This window comes from Synchiropus splendidus, chromosome 6, assembly GCF_027744825.2.
Source record: "Synchiropus splendidus isolate RoL2022-P1 chromosome 6, RoL_Sspl_1.0, whole genome shotgun sequence".
NCBI lineage: Eukaryota > Metazoa > Chordata > Actinopteri > Syngnathiformes > Callionymidae > Synchiropus > Synchiropus splendidus.
The window spans coordinates 5,576,627-5,594,619 of NC_071339.1; the positions used below are offsets into that span (position 1 = coordinate 5,576,627).

General features: G+C 43.0%; 1 protein-coding gene across 1 annotated transcript in view; it reads right to left on the minus strand.

The window, feature by feature from the left end:
• The window catches only part of cntn3b (contactin 3b), a 70,920-nt gene that overhangs the window by 22,579 nt on the left and 30,348 nt on the right, over positions 1–17,993 (minus strand). The window contains exons 5-10 of the mRNA XM_053867763.1: positions 10,744–10,842; positions 7,138–7,341; positions 4,979–5,081; positions 3,947–4,131; positions 3,381–3,517; positions 1,141–1,270 (exon numbers count right to left, since the gene is read on the minus strand). Coding sequence (XP_053723738.1) covers positions 1,141–1,270; positions 3,381–3,517; positions 3,947–4,131; positions 4,979–5,081; positions 7,138–7,341; positions 10,744–10,842 — 858 coding nt within the window. The remainder of the gene's footprint in view (positions 1–1,140; positions 1,271–3,380; positions 3,518–3,946; positions 4,132–4,978; positions 5,082–7,137; positions 7,342–10,743; positions 10,843–17,993) is intronic.

Genomic DNA, 17,993 nt, shown 5'->3' on the forward strand with positions numbered 1-17,993 from the left:
TGATGCGGTTTCATGAAACAGTGTCCTGATTTTCAGAGGCCACCAGATGGCACTATTTCAATGAACCCTCACAGCATTTGTTAACCAAGACCGCCATCTTGTGGCCTCTGAAAATCAGGTCATTGTTTCATCAAACCTGATATCACTTCAACCAATTAGAATGGATCTGTTTCTGGAATTTGTAATTGGACAAAGGACTGTAATGGATAAAGGATGTAATGGATCTAGTCTGATACATCAATTTTCGGGGGTCAGAATATCCAGTAGCTCAAGTGTGATACTCCGTGCTGAACGAAAGGTATAGGTTGGTGGCATTTGTGTCAGTTCCGACAGTGAGTGCTCGCATACAATTCTCCTGGATTCAGAGTCTTATATATACAACCTTGCGTATATAGTACACATGCCGTTAATGGATAAGGGTATGTTGACACTTCCTACTGTATACATACTGTACATCAATACCAACAAAGCTACCGTCCTCGCGGAGAAAAACGTGTACAACATGGGCTCAGAAAAATCCGATGGTTGTAGAAGCAGCAGATTCCACGCCTGATGTCTGTCGAAATGAATCCAGATGTGACCATGAAAAATGCTTTTAGCATGGAGGACATGTCTTGTTTTTACATGCACTCTTGTGCGCGTCCTCTTAAAGCATGTGATTCACTTACTTTTCTTAGTTTGGTGTGAAGTCAAACAATCATATTATAATACAGCATATTCCGTGGGGTGTCCTGGTGCCAAAAAACATTTTCAAATTAAACCAGGCGACGCATGTGTAATTCTCTCCAGGAAGAAACCAACCATGCGTCTTTACATATATCAAATTGAGCGTCTTATCCAGTCAGTCATGTGGAGGTCATCAAAGCTTCGCAAATAAATCAATAGCCCACCGACATGAAAACGGATGCACGGCGCCGCAGACGTGTGTTTAGTTGTGTGGCAATCGATTTGGTGAAAGGACTGAATGTTAAATGAGACCATATCAAATCCATAATTTCAACTGCAGTGGCGACACAAACACCACGGTTAGTTGGCGTCTGTGGGAAAAGCAAAAGCGTTGGGCAGGTTTTAATCTAGGAAGGCGATCAAATGCTCCGACGGATAAACAGGGCAACAGCAGGGAGAGCAAAGCAGTCTTACCTAACACTATTAGTTGGGCGCTGGAATAAACAACGCCGTGTTTGTTTTCAGCCACACACTGATACATCCCTGAATCAGACAGGTCTAACGCCGTTACGGAGAGGGCCCCGTTTTCGATTTGCATCCGACTCTGTGGAGAAAAGAGACACATTTCTGCATAACCGTTGCGCTGGCAGTCTGATGTGTCCAAAGGCACAATAGCAATTACTGGTGCACCACGAGGCGACGAAGACACCCTGGAAGAAGTAAAATAGAAAAAAAATGAAAGCAGTTCTGTGGTTTCTGTGCAGTGCTACATCCAATTCTATTAAAAAATGAGATATCTACATGTATATATGAGCAGCAATTCAGATAATATAGACGCATCGACGGAGAAAATAAATCACGAATGGGGAATTAAAAAAACAAGCTGGACAAAAAGTGAAGAAATACTACAACCAAGAACAGAGCAAATGGAAAGTTCATCATTCCTAGTTCATCAAAAGAAGGTAATAGTGATGTAAAAATATGAACTTTACAGTGACAGTTTGAATAAGGGAAAAATCCAGAACAAGATGTTAAGGACTCTAAGACGTTACAAAGTTCTTTTAAGCTCAGGTGGTCGAACAAGAGGTTTCAAACGGCTTTTTGGTCTGAAGCCCACACAAAAGATTCTTTGAGAAAGATTCATGTTTTGGTGTTTCACCGCAGCCAACGCCGATTTGGCTTTGACTCGTTAGACCTCTTTTTAGTTCAGTGGAGCACAGGACTGAAAAGACTTTTCTTTCTCTTCCAATTGTGTGTCACAGAATCAACACGGGCAGCTGGAAGAACTGGAACATTGATATCACGACACCTGACCACTGACCTTCTAGAAGGCTCAGTGCCAGCATTTTGCCTGCACCTTCAGGACTGATGTTTTGGCGAGTTTTGATTCGGCGAGATGGTCCACGGATCGATCTGAGTTTGAGTCAACCCATTGAGTCAGGGCCTTTATTTGAGGAGTCTGCGTTCATTCACCAGTACCTCCCACAGTCTGAATGTGAACAGGGGTTCATCTCAAACATTAAGTGGGTGAGTCGTCATCGTGCTCCTTGCGATCGACTGGGAACCTGCGCTGACTTTCTCCATAAGCGATCACAAAACTCCGACATAAAACCCAAGACAGCCCATTGCCACCCATCCGTCCAATGTACTGAACTGCGGTCATCTCCTGGTGACTTCATTGGCAGGAGTCTTCATCTCCTTTCTTTCCGATCATTCCAGTTTTCGCTCTTTTTTTTCGGTGCAGGTGAGTATCCACAACTTACGCATCCCGGCACTTTATTATGATGCCTTTCAACTCAGAAATGTTTCATTTATTTACATTACCCCACGATGAGTCAGAGCAGAGGACAGCTGCAATCTCAAAGGGTTGCACAACCACATGATACTGTAGACTTCACTTTTCAACTCATATCTATTGTCTCTGTGTTCTGTTAAATGTTACAGAAAATGTTGAAAAAATGTCCCAGCAACAGTATTTTTACGTTTCAGTCAGTGGCTTGCTACAGGTAGAGTTTCAATATGCTTTTCTGCTGTAGGTAAAACAAGTAAGTTTACAGACTTTCTCCAGAAAATGTGTGAGCTTATGACAGATTCTGGTGTCGGTTCGTGCTACCACTCCAGAACAAAAAGGTGGGGTAACCTCAGTCCAATCTGTGTGCAGCTTGAACGTCCTCCCTGTGGGTTTCCTCCAAAAACACAGTCTGTGGTTAACAGAGTGCTCTGAAAATTGTCGGTGTGTGTGAATGGTTGTTTGTAGTGATGGATAGATGAGGTGTCATGAAACAGTATTGCAGACTTGAAGAAACAGTGCTGTAATTTTCAGAGGCCACTAAACGGTGCTATTGGTTTAGAAATAATGTGAGGTTTCATTGAATTAGTCCAAACATTTTAGAGCAGACAGCACCATCTGGTGGCCTCTGAAGATCAGGACACTGTTTCATGAAACCTCTTCATCCCATGGCTAGTTATGGCATCTCCTTCAGGGTGCTGCTTCTGGGTTCGGCTCCATACAAATTCATACAGCTTCCTCCGCCACAACTTGAGCATCCTCTCCGTTCTACGACAACGGAACATTTACTGCAGCTTGAAAATTAAAAGGTTTGGTGAGTTAGGCAATATTGAACAGGCAAGTGGATTCCTCAAGCTTTAGCCCCTGGTTTAATCTGTCACCTCTCCAACCCCTGAAGATACTGGAACCCAGAAGATTTCCTTACCCCAGGCACGAGCGGCTGGCCATCCTTCAGCCAGCTGTACGACGGTTTGGGTTTTCCATTGGCCTTGCATTCCCAGAAGAGATTTTCCTTGATGGACAGAGCCGTGTCGGCCATTGTCTGGAACCACTGAGGTTTAGCTTGGAATAAATGAGAGGATTACCTTTGTTTTAATTATTGAAGTGGCGGATTAGTCCAGAGTAATATCAGAAATCATAAAAGTTGTTCAGCAACTTGCAGCCTTGCATTAAATCTCCAAACTCCAAACTCAGCAAGTGGATTAAAAGAATAATGAGAGACACAGGTTGGTAAAAGTGTGAACACCGTTCTCAATGTGCCGTGGACCCTGTGAATGTATGTGGATATTTTGAATTCTGCAATCATTCAAAAATAATATTTATCTCAGTACTTTCAAATCCAGTGGCAAAACTCAGCGATGCAATTTCACGGCATCACATCTTCCGGATGCATATACATTTCCTCGCTGTGGAAATGTCTACTTACAGACACATATTAATTTCTGCCACTCTCTTCATCCACTCTCATGCAATTTGAAATGCTCCTCTCACCGTGGAATGAAATACGACCCCGTGCGGCATTTTTGCCTCGCCGATTCTCCGCCAGACATTCATACGTCCCCGCATCTTCTTGCTGGAAATTGGGAATTTCAAGAACCGCGTTGGAGCTTTTCATCTTGACCTTTTGGGGGAAGGGGACACCGCTGGTTCTCCTCCAGGTAATCTCTGGGACAGGACTGAAAAACAGAGGGATGACTTCCCATGTTTCTGACGCCACCATCATTATTTGTCATCATAAAAGCGCTCATTTGTCAAGCTCTACGGGAGCCGCTCATTTGTGACGCCGCTGAACAGTCTCCAGGGGGTTGACACAAAGTCATGTCAAGCCATGTTAGTCATGAACTCATGAATGACACTCCGATTTATGTCACGTTCAGCATAACCTCTACGAGGTTTTCGAAGCGCTGCATCTGCACAACACTTTTCTAAAAGCTGGAAATCCATTTAGTGCAGATACAATACTCACAAGAAATGCTTAGTGGATTGTCCATTACACCCAGGTGATGTCATGTTTTTCATGCATCTCATAGCATTGTATGTACAAGGAAAGACACGTTTGGAAAATCAGATGTTAGTATAATACACCACAATTTAAATAGATTAAACCAAACGTTTCCATTCACATATTATGCTTCTATCTTTTCTGGGAAGGGAAATGCTTTTAGTTTAAAATTCAATTCAATTCAAAGATGCATTCCTATTTATTACACTATTTTTTTTAGCACTAGATGCGTATCTATGGAAGATAAACTTGAAGCATGAGAATATCACACACTTGAGTCTGAGCACAACTGAAACTTGCCGTGCTGTGTGTCTCTCATAATGGACCCTAGCCACACATACTCAGCCGTATTTTAGTTCGAAGCGAGGCACATCCAGCGTGAAAATATTCATTGGCAATTACTACAAAATAACTGAATTTGAAGCGTCTTCAAAAACGTCTAGTCAATCCCATTACCTAAATTTAGCTCTCGTATATGACATAACCTGGATGGCAGAGATTGGTCACAGAGGTTGACTTACTTTCCCAGCGCGAAGCATTCCAATTTCACCAACGATTCCTTGGCTGCTGGAACCGAATCAGGGAAATGGACTTCTATTTTGGGTTCATATTCACCCATTGGACCTATGAACAGGAGAGACAGAAGATAATCACACTGAATGAGGAATGTGTGGCTCGCGTAATATTTAGATTAAGATTGAATATGTGTAACACACTCATTGAAGGAAGAACTTTCTGTCTTTCAACAAAGTCTTCAGTGTTTTATCTCTCTATTTATATTTTTTTCTGGTACAGTATATACACACACAATGTCGTAATTTGCTCAACAGAATGGAGGAAAACTAGACAAATATACAACAAACAATATACAGCAACGCGGCTAAAATATTTATTTATTTATTATTGAGCCTCATCGCACCATTAAAAATCACATGAAGGAGCTCCACCAACACAGGTGATCTCAACAGGTATCTGAGACGAGCGGCAGCAGCTGAGAGCTGCTGTGGTGGCGGAACTTCTACTGCGCACGGAAACTGTGCATTTGGAGCATATTAATGTAAATAATAGATTAGATTAGATGCGATGAGTTCACGATTCGAGTTCGGAACAATTGATTCATGAATCGGTCTCAATGCTGGAGAGGGTTGGAAGTGATCCTCATGCATTTTTACGGAGAAATCACTGACTTTTCTACGGCGCAGATAGTCCCACTGAACCCTCTGCTTATAGACCGGTGCTGCTTATCTATTCTCCTTCTTAAATTTAGTGAGTACGTCTTATACTAGTATATACAGTGGTACCTCGGTTTTTGAACGTCAAACAAAAATTTCGAGATTTTTTTGCTTCTGATTTCGAACGTAAATCCAGAAGTCGAACGCCCCCGGAAAAAGCCGGAAAAAACATAAGGTGTGTGGACCGATCAGCTGACCCACGACGTGCTTTGTTATTGTGTATAACGCAGCCTCTGTATGCAGACGTGTCCCGTTAGCTACATTTACTGACTGTTTTTTCTTCATACTGAGGTGTAAAACCTTTCCTGTCTCCACACTGGACCGTGGTAGAGTGTCACAGGGGAGGTGCTCGCTCTCCACACCTCCACTCCAGGGTTTGATGTCCTGTTGTGGGCTGGAGCTGGGACAGGGATGAGGCGGGTCTGGGACAGAGCGTGACTTGGTTTATGACTTTGTCACAGCCAAACTGCACAGAAGCGCACATTCAGAGCTGGACACGCACCGGGCACCTCTTCACTTCTGGAGAGACCTCACTCACTCGGCAACCCCTCCCACATGCAGCGGCCACACACATAGAGGAACAGCCACCTGCAGCAGACACTCTACATTCACTCCTACAAAAGACTATTTTAAGGCCTGGAACGCATTACTTATTTTTCCATTAATTGCAATGGGAAAAATCGATTCCGATTCCGAACAGTGCGCTTCTCGAACGGGGGTCTGGAGCGGATTGTGGTCGAGAACCGAGGCACCACTGCAGTTTGGAATTTACGGTACATTTTACGGTATATTTTTACCACTTAAATGAATGTAAATAGAATGACTCCCATCCAACCTTGGCTATCTTTCCTACCTTTTGTATCTTTAACACACAAATGCACAGAAAAACCTTCCTGCGTAATCCAGTCACGCTTCTTAGTAGCTTCCTTGGAAGCCGTACTGAGGGGTGATTTCACAGCCATATATTTGACATATAGGAGGTGTTTATGCTGGGCCAAGGGAGTGCATGCATGCTGCATGTACACAGTGACTGTTTAAAAGGTATGGTTCATATTTGTGCTTAAATCGTACTGAAAAAGTTACTATTGATTCTAGTGTTTTTACAGGCATGAAGGGCCATTTGGCGTCGCTCAGAATACAATAGAAATGTTTCATCTTTTTCTCATTAAGGGTGCTTGACCTGGATGTCCAGGGTCATACACTACTGGAGCCAATTTCATTTCATCACATTGGTTAAAAGGCAGGGGGCATCGTAGACTCGGCAGCTCGATGAGCCAATCCGCCTGACCCATTAACCTAATGTTTTTGGACAATGAAAGGAAAGCGCCTGGGGGAAATCAAACCAACACAGCGTGACCGATACGCAAACAGACTCACAGCCGTCAGTCACTACTCACATCACGCCTTTCTGTGAGAACAATTGGTAGTCAAGTGGAATATGATTTTACCGTCACTTCGGAGCACCAGAGGCGTCGGCAAGCTCAGCACCTTCTCTCTGGTGACGGTGTTGTTGACGACACAGGTGTAATTGCCCACATCTGAGGGCTCCACTTTAGCGATATACAGACTCCCAGTTTCTTGAGAGATGAACCGACGACTGTCTTGTTGAATGAAATTCGGATATTCGTTGAAGATCCAGGCAAAAGACAGTTCTAAAGAAAAAATGTTATAATAATTAGGTTGGTGTATCTGTTTTTGTTAGGTTTCTGTGGTGCAAAATACAATGACATGGCAAAATGTAATAACTATTAGCGCAGAAAAAAAGGGAGATGGAAGGAAGAGAAGCGAAACAAACAAGATTATAGCGCCTCAATGCCCTTCCGATGGCACATGGCCTCTATTCCAGGGGTATCCAAGTGACACGTCTCATGGATGGATAGATGGATGGAAGAATGGGTGGATAGATGATAGTAAAAATGGGTTGACATGTCTCCTCTCAAGGAGCTGGTCTACTATGAGAAAGGAGAGACCTGCCATGATGAATTACGATGTCATTTTGAAAAGTGCACACCGCACAGATTTGCAGTAGCCAGGAGATGCTGTGTGTAATCTACCACCTCGGAGGTGAGGATCTCCGAGTCAAAAGGTGTATGCGCCCACTGTCAATCATTTCCCACCGCCCCAGACGAGGCAAAATCTCTCAGATTTAGATCGGAGGAAACGTCCAAGCTGCGTGCAATGAAGCACGGACAAAGATCCCGCGGTCAAAACAAGCCTGGGCCACACAGCTGAGCTGCCGACATGGCCAATGATTTTCCCCAAAAAAGAAACATCTCGGGAGATTTGGACAAGGAATACACTGACTCGTAAAATACATTTCTTGTGTAAGATGTGGTTCAAATTTGAGGAAAAGTGAAAGTGTTGAACATATTTAAAGATACACGACTTCTTAAGGAACAAGGGGGAATAAGAGCAGAAAGGGAAAATGAACAGCATTCTCACGCTGTTTGCACTTTCATTCATTTCCAAAAATGTGGGAAACACAAAATAGCACAGCGGCCGCCGAAGCCAAGCGCGTATAAGCCTATGTCAGAGAGGAAAGCTGTCAAACTGTATTTCACACAGAGGACTCTGAACCATTATCCCACAGACCAGCTGTACAATGCACCACACTACCAACTGTTCTCTTGTGGAGGCAATTGCTTGTTCCAATGTGCAAGCTACTGTATACAGCAAGAGAGGGGGAGAGTGAGACAGCAGCTATTGTCCCCGTTTTTCTATTCCTGCAGAGGGCTGGAAACGGAACGTCTGCAAAATCCACTGTTCTTTTAAGATGTTTTTTTTTGATGCCTTGCTAATGTAGTTTGAGAGAAGAGCTGTTTCACAGTTAACTGGTATGTCATTTGTCTATCTGTATTCAAATTTAGCGACAAGTGAGGCTGTTGACTGTGAAGTGTGTTGAGACATGACGTGGAAAAGTGACAAGCAGATGTTTGAGGGAAAGACTGTAACATTTAAATGACTTCGTTTTGCGGAGTGTTTCGGTTGCATTATTATCGTGATCTAATAGAATGCCAAAGTTGGTGCACGTAGAGACAAGAGCCTTCCCCAGGTGGACAAGTATCTTCGGGTCATGTGAGGAAAAGGTGGAGGGTGAGAAAAACATGGAGCTGAGGGATATCTGAGGGAAGTCAAAGCACTTGATTCACACTGCTTCCCTCAATGTCTTTGCATGGTGACCAAAACACCAAATATGCAGATACAATATATCCATTTCCCCTGTACGGTGGCATAGAATCTCCCTTGGAAATACGATTGAGAGCGCAGCAATTCAGAAGAAACTCACAAAATCCTATGAGGATGCCTCCTGAAACCATCACTGGGAAGGTAGTGATGTCCAATTCAAAGCGCGGACCCAATAGAGACCATGCATCTTGGTCGTCCTGGCAACATTTCTTGCTCTGACAACTGCCCCCATGACCCAACCTCAAATTAGTCACGGAGATTGATGGCTGGATGGAGGACAAGGAAAGCAATGCTCATCCACTGTATGCCCAACCCATCCTCACTCCCGTGGCATAATACACATTGGTTGGAGGTGGAATTTTGCATCCCATACTGACAATAAAGGCTGCTTTTATCATTGCACCTTGAGACATGGGCTTTTGAGGGAGTAAAAAATGTTTTGACGTGCTTGATGTTTGGAAGCTCCCTTCACTAAATGACAGTACATTGGATGTCAGGTGTAATTTATCAGACCTTATGTGACTGAGGGGCTTCAGATAGCAACTGACCCTCTTTCTTTTACGTGACGCTCTGCCCGCAGCGTCAGGAGGTGCCGCGAAAGACGGAACATGCGCTTCAGTTGAAGACCGAATGCGTCAACAGCAACGCTGAAGGCTGCCTTTTGGCGTCACCACTGGACGTGAAAGTTTTCCCAACGTACTTTTATTACGCCATGGAAGTGAGGATGGCTTGGACTGAATGGAATGCAGGACAGGATTCTTGGGAGTGGTCAGTCGGATGCATGTATTACTATTACTATTACTGTTACTATGACTATTATTGGTGGGGAAAATAATTCTACACAACACGTCTTCGACTACCATTTCTTGTTTGTTGAGCAATCCCGGTGCATCTGCTTTAGCAGCAAAAACATGAGGATGTTTGCGTTCCAATTTGGCCGTGAAGCCAACACATTGCAAACAAACAGCATCTTTCAAGTGCAAAGGACCCGACACCATGAAGCATTCATTTCTATCTTTCCAGCGAGGTTGTAAATGTAAAGGTTGGCATTTGCAGAAGCCTTGACATTCTCACCTCACCATTCCTTCTTTCAAAGCAACTCGAATCATCTATAGTGATTCAAAACGATCAAGAAAATAAAAAAAAAAACGTGTTTTATGATGCAGCTACAAGTGGAATGCAAGTGATTCAAAACCAATTTCATGCAATGCAAGGGATTTCCTTTTATCTGGTAAAACATATGTGGTATTTTTCAATGTAACATATTAACAAGTCCCATGACAACTGAGTCTCAGGTGAGGGAACAAAAGAAGAACGATTTTAAATAAAAAAAAAGGCCTTCAAAAGACAGCAAGTACATGTCATGTCAGAATAAAGGCTCTTATCGGGCACTTATCTTAAACACTGTTCAAGGGTGGGACAATGCCTTTTGTATTCCCCTTCACAACAGGCACCACTGGAGTGACAGTGAAATGTCAATGGCATCTTTTTGACTTTGACACATTATTGCAGCTGGTAAAATAAGGGTTGAGTCGGGGCAGGAGTATTGGCTGCAGGGTGGCTGTCAAATCCGTACAGCAGTGTCTGATTCAGAGGCTTGGCTGGGTTGTTGCCATGCTGGATTATTCTGAGCTCAAACGCTCAAGATGAGAATGGTCAAAACAGCTCACTCTGGCCCAGGGCAGGCCAGGTCCCCCTGAATGTGGCTTCGGTCTGAGAGAGCAATGAGGCATAGCGTGGTGGGATGTTTTGTGAGCCAGGAAAATATGACGGCAACGTTAATGAGGTGTTTTTTAAGCCCAAGAACAGGCTAAACAAAACAATACAACTGTTGTTATACAGTTAAGATGAGTCAGAGACAAGCTTACCTCCAGAATGCGGAGGTGGTCCACACAACAACACCACTCCTTGTCCCTCTCGAACATTGACTGCACTCCTTACCGTCTGGGTTTTGAAGTTCTCAAGATCTGATGGATCATATGGACGCAGTTAGCATTTGTATCACGAGCAACACACTCAGACAAACTATATATCCGACACAACACCTGTTGAACAGCATTCAAATTTTAGTAGTGCATGTGTTAAACGTACATAATGCATCCAGGTTGACAACCTCCTTGGGTAAAAGCTTCTGTCAGGGCTGTGTTCTTGCATAAAACATAAGACAACTGGAACACGCGTTAGACATGCCGTGTAAACACATTTAAAAAAAACTGTCACCCTGAAAAGGCAACTACACGGTGGAAAGACGAGAAGTGGATGAAACACTTTTTCTTTATTTTATTTATTTAACTTCTTTTTTCTTTACTATAATGGACTGAACATTATGATAGAATCTTCTCACAAACAGCAAAGTTGTGTTTGTGTCCTTGAGAGAACTATTTCATTAGCAATGAATATGGCGTACCTTCTATTTGCGTATTTTATGGGCCGTTTGGACATATGCCTATTGAAAACCAGAGATCGGCTCTTTCGTGGTTAGCCGGAGTTTTGAGCGACACAGGTGCATGAAGCCACCTGGCACCATATGGCACCAAGGACGGCAGTAAAACAGTGTTACGCCACTGTGCCTCAGCTATTAAAATGATGGACACCAAAAACTCAGAAGCAATATTCCCATATTTTCACTCAGTATTTTCGACTGTACAAAAAATATTTGGGGTGTCTATGATCTCCAATAAAGACATATTTCAGGGCCAGATCCAATACCAGTATTAGTAATTCTGAAGACAATGATGAAGACCTATATTTGTTTTCTGTATGAAGATCTTCATGCTGTGGGCGGAGTAACACTCGCAGCAGACCAAGTAGTCGACCCCTATTTTGCACAACATAATTGCATGACCAGAAAAAAACTGTCATCCATCCTCAGTATAACATTTGTCACTGTGTCCACAGCCATCAGAACAAACATTGAGGCAACGTTCTCCATGACACTAATGTGTTTTCAGGCACGTTTGCTTGTTAACTGACCCCCAGTTGCGAGCATATTCAGACCCTGTTTCTCAGTACCATCAATTTATCTGGGGTGACCAGATGTCCTCTTTTTCCAGACATGTCCTTTTTTTAAACTATACAACATGTTGGAGTGGGATTTCAAACCCATCCAGGATTTTAATCCTCTTAATATTAAACAGATTTACATGTTAACTAGGTCTGGGTCGCTATGCTTTTGTCCCGATTCGATTTCACGCCGATACATGAGTGCTGGTTCGATTTACATTCAAATCAAACGTCGCATGCCACAGCAGAATCCTTCTTCTTCAGAACTAAGGCAGGTGCTGAATGTACCAGACTATCAAAGGTAGAAAGTAGCAAACATGACCAAGTTAGTCAGTCAGTGTAAATGGACGCAGGTTTTGTCTCTTGTGGTGTTGGGTTGTTCGCAATATTCCACTGTTTTCCAGAAGTGGACACACGTCAACGCAGGTGGTCAAAATTTTAAAAATAATGTAACACTGATTCTGGAGCGAAATATTGGTATTTAATATTGTCACAAAATGAATGAAATATATATGAATCTATTTTCAGTTGTTCACTATTTCAAGCTATAAATAAGTAAATATATGAACATGTATTTTATCTTCCCAGAACACCACACCATGTGTGATCGACCCGCATTACGTATTGGCTGAAGCTAAAATCCGAAGGATGTTTCAGAACCTCTTTTTCACCAAGACTGTGGCTTTCATTTCGTTATGTGGTGCGGCCAAAGACCACCATTTGAAGAGTAAATTGAGGGCGTCACTTCTTCGTGTGAAGGCTTTTAAAATATCCTCCAAATATGTTTGTGAAGTATTTCTTTGAAAGAGAGACATAAGGATGTTAAATTACGTTTTCCCTCTGCAGCCTTCAGCGATTCACCGAGGCACGTTTTTGATGCTCCATTTTGAGCAGTGGGACTTTAATAGGACATCATTGATCGTCCCGGGACGCCGACTGACAGCTTGCCATTCCTTCAATGGCAGCTGGTGCTCTGATGAAAAAGATAAATCGGACTCGGTGATGTTTACCCACCAGACGTTTGTACAAGGAAGTGATTAGGCTGCAATAGGTGGCGGTAGGGAAGCTCAATTCTTTGACTGAGCAAACACTGGCTCGCGCACATGACAAATGACAGTGTGCAGCGCCAGCAGCCATAAGTAACGTCATTATTAAATGTGGTGTAATCTTGCACTTAAAAGCATTAGCTTCCCCATCAATACTCTCAGCACAATCTCTCCCCTGCAAATGAATGAGCCGTTTCTGGCAGACAAAACCTAAACCTGGGATGATAAACCGCCCTCCGGCTTCATGACTGATGGAGGGAAGCTGCCGCAGTCCGCTCACTACTGTCTGCACCCTCTGGCGAACAGCCTAGAGAAAGCCTTCCAAACACAAACAAAAGAAAGTCAGTGTGACCGATAAGGGAAATTAGCAGACGGAAGATTATGGAGAGAAGTGGGACAGTGCGTTGGTGAGATTAATGAGCGGCTCACTGATGACCGCAGAGGAATCAAACAGTGCCAAGTCAAGGCGGGACACGGAGGAGGCCACAGGAGGAGACTGTTGACTTGAAACATCAACAGAGGCGCTGTCCTTCTGATCTCACCGGGCTGATTTACGGGACCCTTTTCTTCAAACGGAGCGTGTGATGAATAGATGCGAATCACTGAATACACAACCCCTCGACTTCTTGAGTTGTGGGCGGTGAATCACAGATCTATTCCAGTATTAATACGTGGACAATGTAAGAGACCAGATCACGCACAAAGGCTCAGCGGCGGGTGTGGGGATGCTGCAGCGCTGGAGGGCTTTCACTCTCTGTCTTGCCTGAGCTGAGGAATAATGGACCTCAGAAGACTAAACTGACCACACACTGTAGCTGAGAGAGCTAGAGGCCAAACTCAGCGTAGCTGCAGTGATTCCTTTGTAAGCAGAAACCTGTCTCTGCCTTATGAAATGAGCAACAGAGAAAGAAAGAAAGGACTCGCCTTGAAAATGGTGGTCTGAGGGCGGTTTCACAAGCCACCTGTCCCAGAATTCAACTTCCCGTTTTGTATGAAATATCAAATTTGTTATGCATTTGGATTTGAAATCCTCTTTTTGAGGGCAAATATTCAAAAGCACTTCGTAATAATTACTCTGAAGAACCACTTTGAGCTTCCCAATAAAGGAACTTTTGGACATCCACTTATTGTTGAATGGACAACCATTTCAAGTAGCAAATGCTGTCTCACAGGGTAGAAGTTGAAGGTACGAATCACAATTTACTATTATTTATATTCTATTGTTGGTGTAAAGTGGGCCACTTTTCATTCAGGAACAAAGCATTTTCGAGTCCATAATTCTTCTTTTTCTTTCAGCTTCTCCCTTCAGAGGTGGCCACAGCGGATCATCCTCCTCCATCTCACCCTGTCTTCTGCTTCCTCTTCTCTCAAACCTACAAACCTCATGTCCTCCTTCACCACCTCCATCAATCTCCTCTTTGACCTTCCTCTCCACCTTCTGCCTGGCAGTTCCAACCTCAACATCTTCATCTACCGATGTACTGGCTCTCTCTCTCTCCTCTGTACATGTCCAAACCATCTCCATCTAGCCTCTCTGACTTTGTCTCCTAAACACCTGACATCCTTGCCTCCACCCTTTTACTATTATTTACTGTAGTACATAAGCAGGAGGTTCATTGAGAGCCGTGTGAGTGCAAGAAAGGAAAAACAGCTGCAATTACGGTCCAACAAAAGAGACTTTTTATTTTCCTTGAGAAAGAAAATATCATGTATTTATGATATATTTTCTATTCATGAAAAAACCCCATCAGGAGTCGAAATAAAGGGACAGCAAATAATAAAGGTGCAATTACAATAATTTGTTGGGGAAACTCCTGTGTGACACAATGAAAAAAAAGAGTCCAAACGTGCACATTCACAACAGAGTAAATATATGGAATCACTGCAGGAGTGAAGCGAAATAAAACACATGAATAACAAATGAAAATATTCATGTACAGCTTTTCTTTGTGGGGATGAAAATGACTTCAAGCATAAGGGAAAGACCTGGTTAGTGTATGATCACCAGGTAAAATGATTTTTTATAACTCTACGACTGTATACATGGACACAGCAACAACTTTGGATTGAACAAACAGCACTTTGTTGTTTCCTCCAAGATGTGGTGAACATTTAAAGACGCGGTCTAGACAGTAGAGTTATTGATTTATTTCCCTTTTCTTCACTATATATTTGTCTAGACTTGAGAAGGCAGGATTTCAGAGTTATTACTTGCATAAATGATCCCATCAATCTTGCTTTTAGCAGTGTGGCTCTGACTTCCCCGAACTGAGTTATAGACAGGTTGATCGATGAGGCTGCTGGTCCTGTTGACACACGGGCAACATTTTTGTTTGCCATTAACTTTGTTGTTTGTCTCATTGTGTGATTATATTATGGATGGCAAATGCACTGAGACGTCAAAATGACCAAGAGATAACACAGAGTTATGGTCTTGTACCATGTCTCACGCTCACAACTCTGACCCGTCCCATTAGATCTCGGACGACCACAGACACATATACACACGTGTACACAAATGTTGTTTACCACTCAGTTATGACAGTGGAATCAAATTTTCAGACCCTGAAATAAGCGATTTATATTGCTCACTTAGAAGGCAGTAACTTTTATTTCTTAGCACGATCATAGTGACGGCTACTTGTCGTTGAAAAATGAGTTTCTCCAACATATGCCACACCCTTTTTTTACACCAAACCAGCACTGAAATGGTCGCTGACGTCCAAGGAAAAATCCGCAAGTAGGCTTCCATTCATTTATAAATCTATAAGTGTAAATCAAAGGTTGCAGCGCAAGGACATTAACCCCCATCAGAAACCTCCCCTCCCTTGCGCGCTTAAATATTATGGCCATGAATCACTGGATTGGAAATAGTCAGGTTGGAGTGTAGTTATCTCTGGGAAGTAGTCATTACAGTCTGGCAATGTGAAGCTTTTGATGATTCCTTTCCTTCATAAAATATTGATCAAAATTATAGTTAACATTCTTTCTTCTCTAATTTGTTCCTTTCTTCCGCCTGGTGTGTGGGCACGATAAAATGTAATAAGTTTGACACAATCGGCGGCGGCCGTGAAGTTATTTCACAATCTTTATTCCAGAGTGCGGTCCTTCAGTTTAAGTGGTCTCCACCCGATTTAGGAGTCATGTTGTCGGCTCTGTTCTTGATAAATTGTGTTTGAGAAACAACGCTTGATGGACTGATTTTTTAAAGTGATTTACTTTATGAAACTGAAAAAAACATTTGTCATTTAAACTAGGCATCTTAATCCAGCTGCTGCATATAGTTTTATGGAAGGAAAGAATGTTAATTCTCAATACAATATGATGTTCCCTTCTCTTAACACTATATGCTTTAATATACATTTTGGTTTACTGAGTCCATTGGTCACTTTAAAACCCCACCCACCCGGGAGCAAATCCGGTCATATTGTCGGTTCGTGCTTCGGTCCACAGAGATCCAGCATTCTCAAACGCTAATCTCGATACCTTTTGAAACCAGGTCTCACAGTGGATAAGTCTGAAAACACCCGATACGTGTCTCTATGTGGACATATCCGATAGTCTCTGAAAGCGTTTACGTGACCGCCCCACCTCTCTCACTACCATAAGGCTTCAACAGTCACTTCACAACAGCAACAATGGCGAATTACAGCATTGTACTTGTTCTGCAGCATATGTTCAACTTGCTGGAACTTTCAGCTGACCAACAGCTGTTGGATGCACCTCTGGTTGGACAACTAATAAATTCATGAATGGCGCTGCTGTGTACCACGAGTGACAAAGAATTTTCGCACAACCAGGACATCGCTAGTTGCTCTGTGCGAAGAACTTCGACAGCACATTGAAGGACATGCCACAAACTTGGGGGCACCCATCGACGTAAAGAAAAAGGAATAACTGCCGTAGTATTTGAGCAACGAGGAGATTGTATCAGCGTATACGTGTGGACACCAGAAACGGCTCCGTCTTTCCTGAGCACATTTTAGAAAACGGCACAGAAAATGATCCGATAAGAAAGTGTGTGGTTCCATGTGGACCGCATCCAAAGTGGGAAGAATGTGTCCTAAAAATGCAAGCATTCCCTTTGTTAATGGAGATATAAACATAAGTACTATCTTTGTTTAGGTCCATTTTGGGGAGTTTTTACCTCATTGTTGCATGACGTTTATTTTTATTTACAATCTTATTTCAATCTTCTTCCTCTTTTTCTGTGTAGACAGAGTGAACGCTGCTTTTGCACAATGCTGCCTCCCACAGTCTGAGCATTTAAGGTGTGTCCCTTTTCGACATACATTTTTAGCAAAACTAAAAACCAATTCCTTGTGAGGCGTCGGAAAGATCGGTATGTGCGGACCACATTGAAATGGCTCTGTAATGTTCTGTACGTACTGAGGTATCAAAACCAGACTGCTCCTCAGTCAGTCATAATATTAGTGGAGATTTGTGTCATATTTTTCCGTGTTTAAATATATATTAGTTATTCATTTAATTTCTCAATTAAAACCTTGCCATAAAGAACCGTAGGCATTTTCACCTTAGGGCATCATTGCACGGGGGGAGAGTATCGGCCAAGCAGAACGCATGACCTCCCTCTCTGTGCATTAGGCAGGACAATAAATGTCAAGGCGCTGTGCTCCACAGCCTGTCCTGAGATTCATTACGGGGCTCTACGGGTAATGGCAGTTCATCTCCTGAGAGGAAGCGAAAGGCTCTCTATCCTTAGGACATGATCAATAATCTGCTCGCTTGATCAAGACAGGAGATGTGTCTGCACCGTCCAGAAGTCGCAGCACTTTCCAACCGGGCCGCTTGACTGTCGTGAAGAATCCAGTGGCACAGAGAGCCCGTCGACGATTTCTGACACTTTCCCTTCCAGAGCAAGGAGATCACAGAGATACAAACAGTCTTTAGCCATGTTTGTGAGCGCGTCTCCTTTGGGGGCCGACGAACTGCTTGGCAAAATATGAGTCAGTCTGGACTCGGCATAGATTCTGTCAGACCTGGAACCACTAATGAGAATCAATGAGAGTTCAGAGACAGTTTCTCCCGCTGTGTTTGTTGTATTTGAC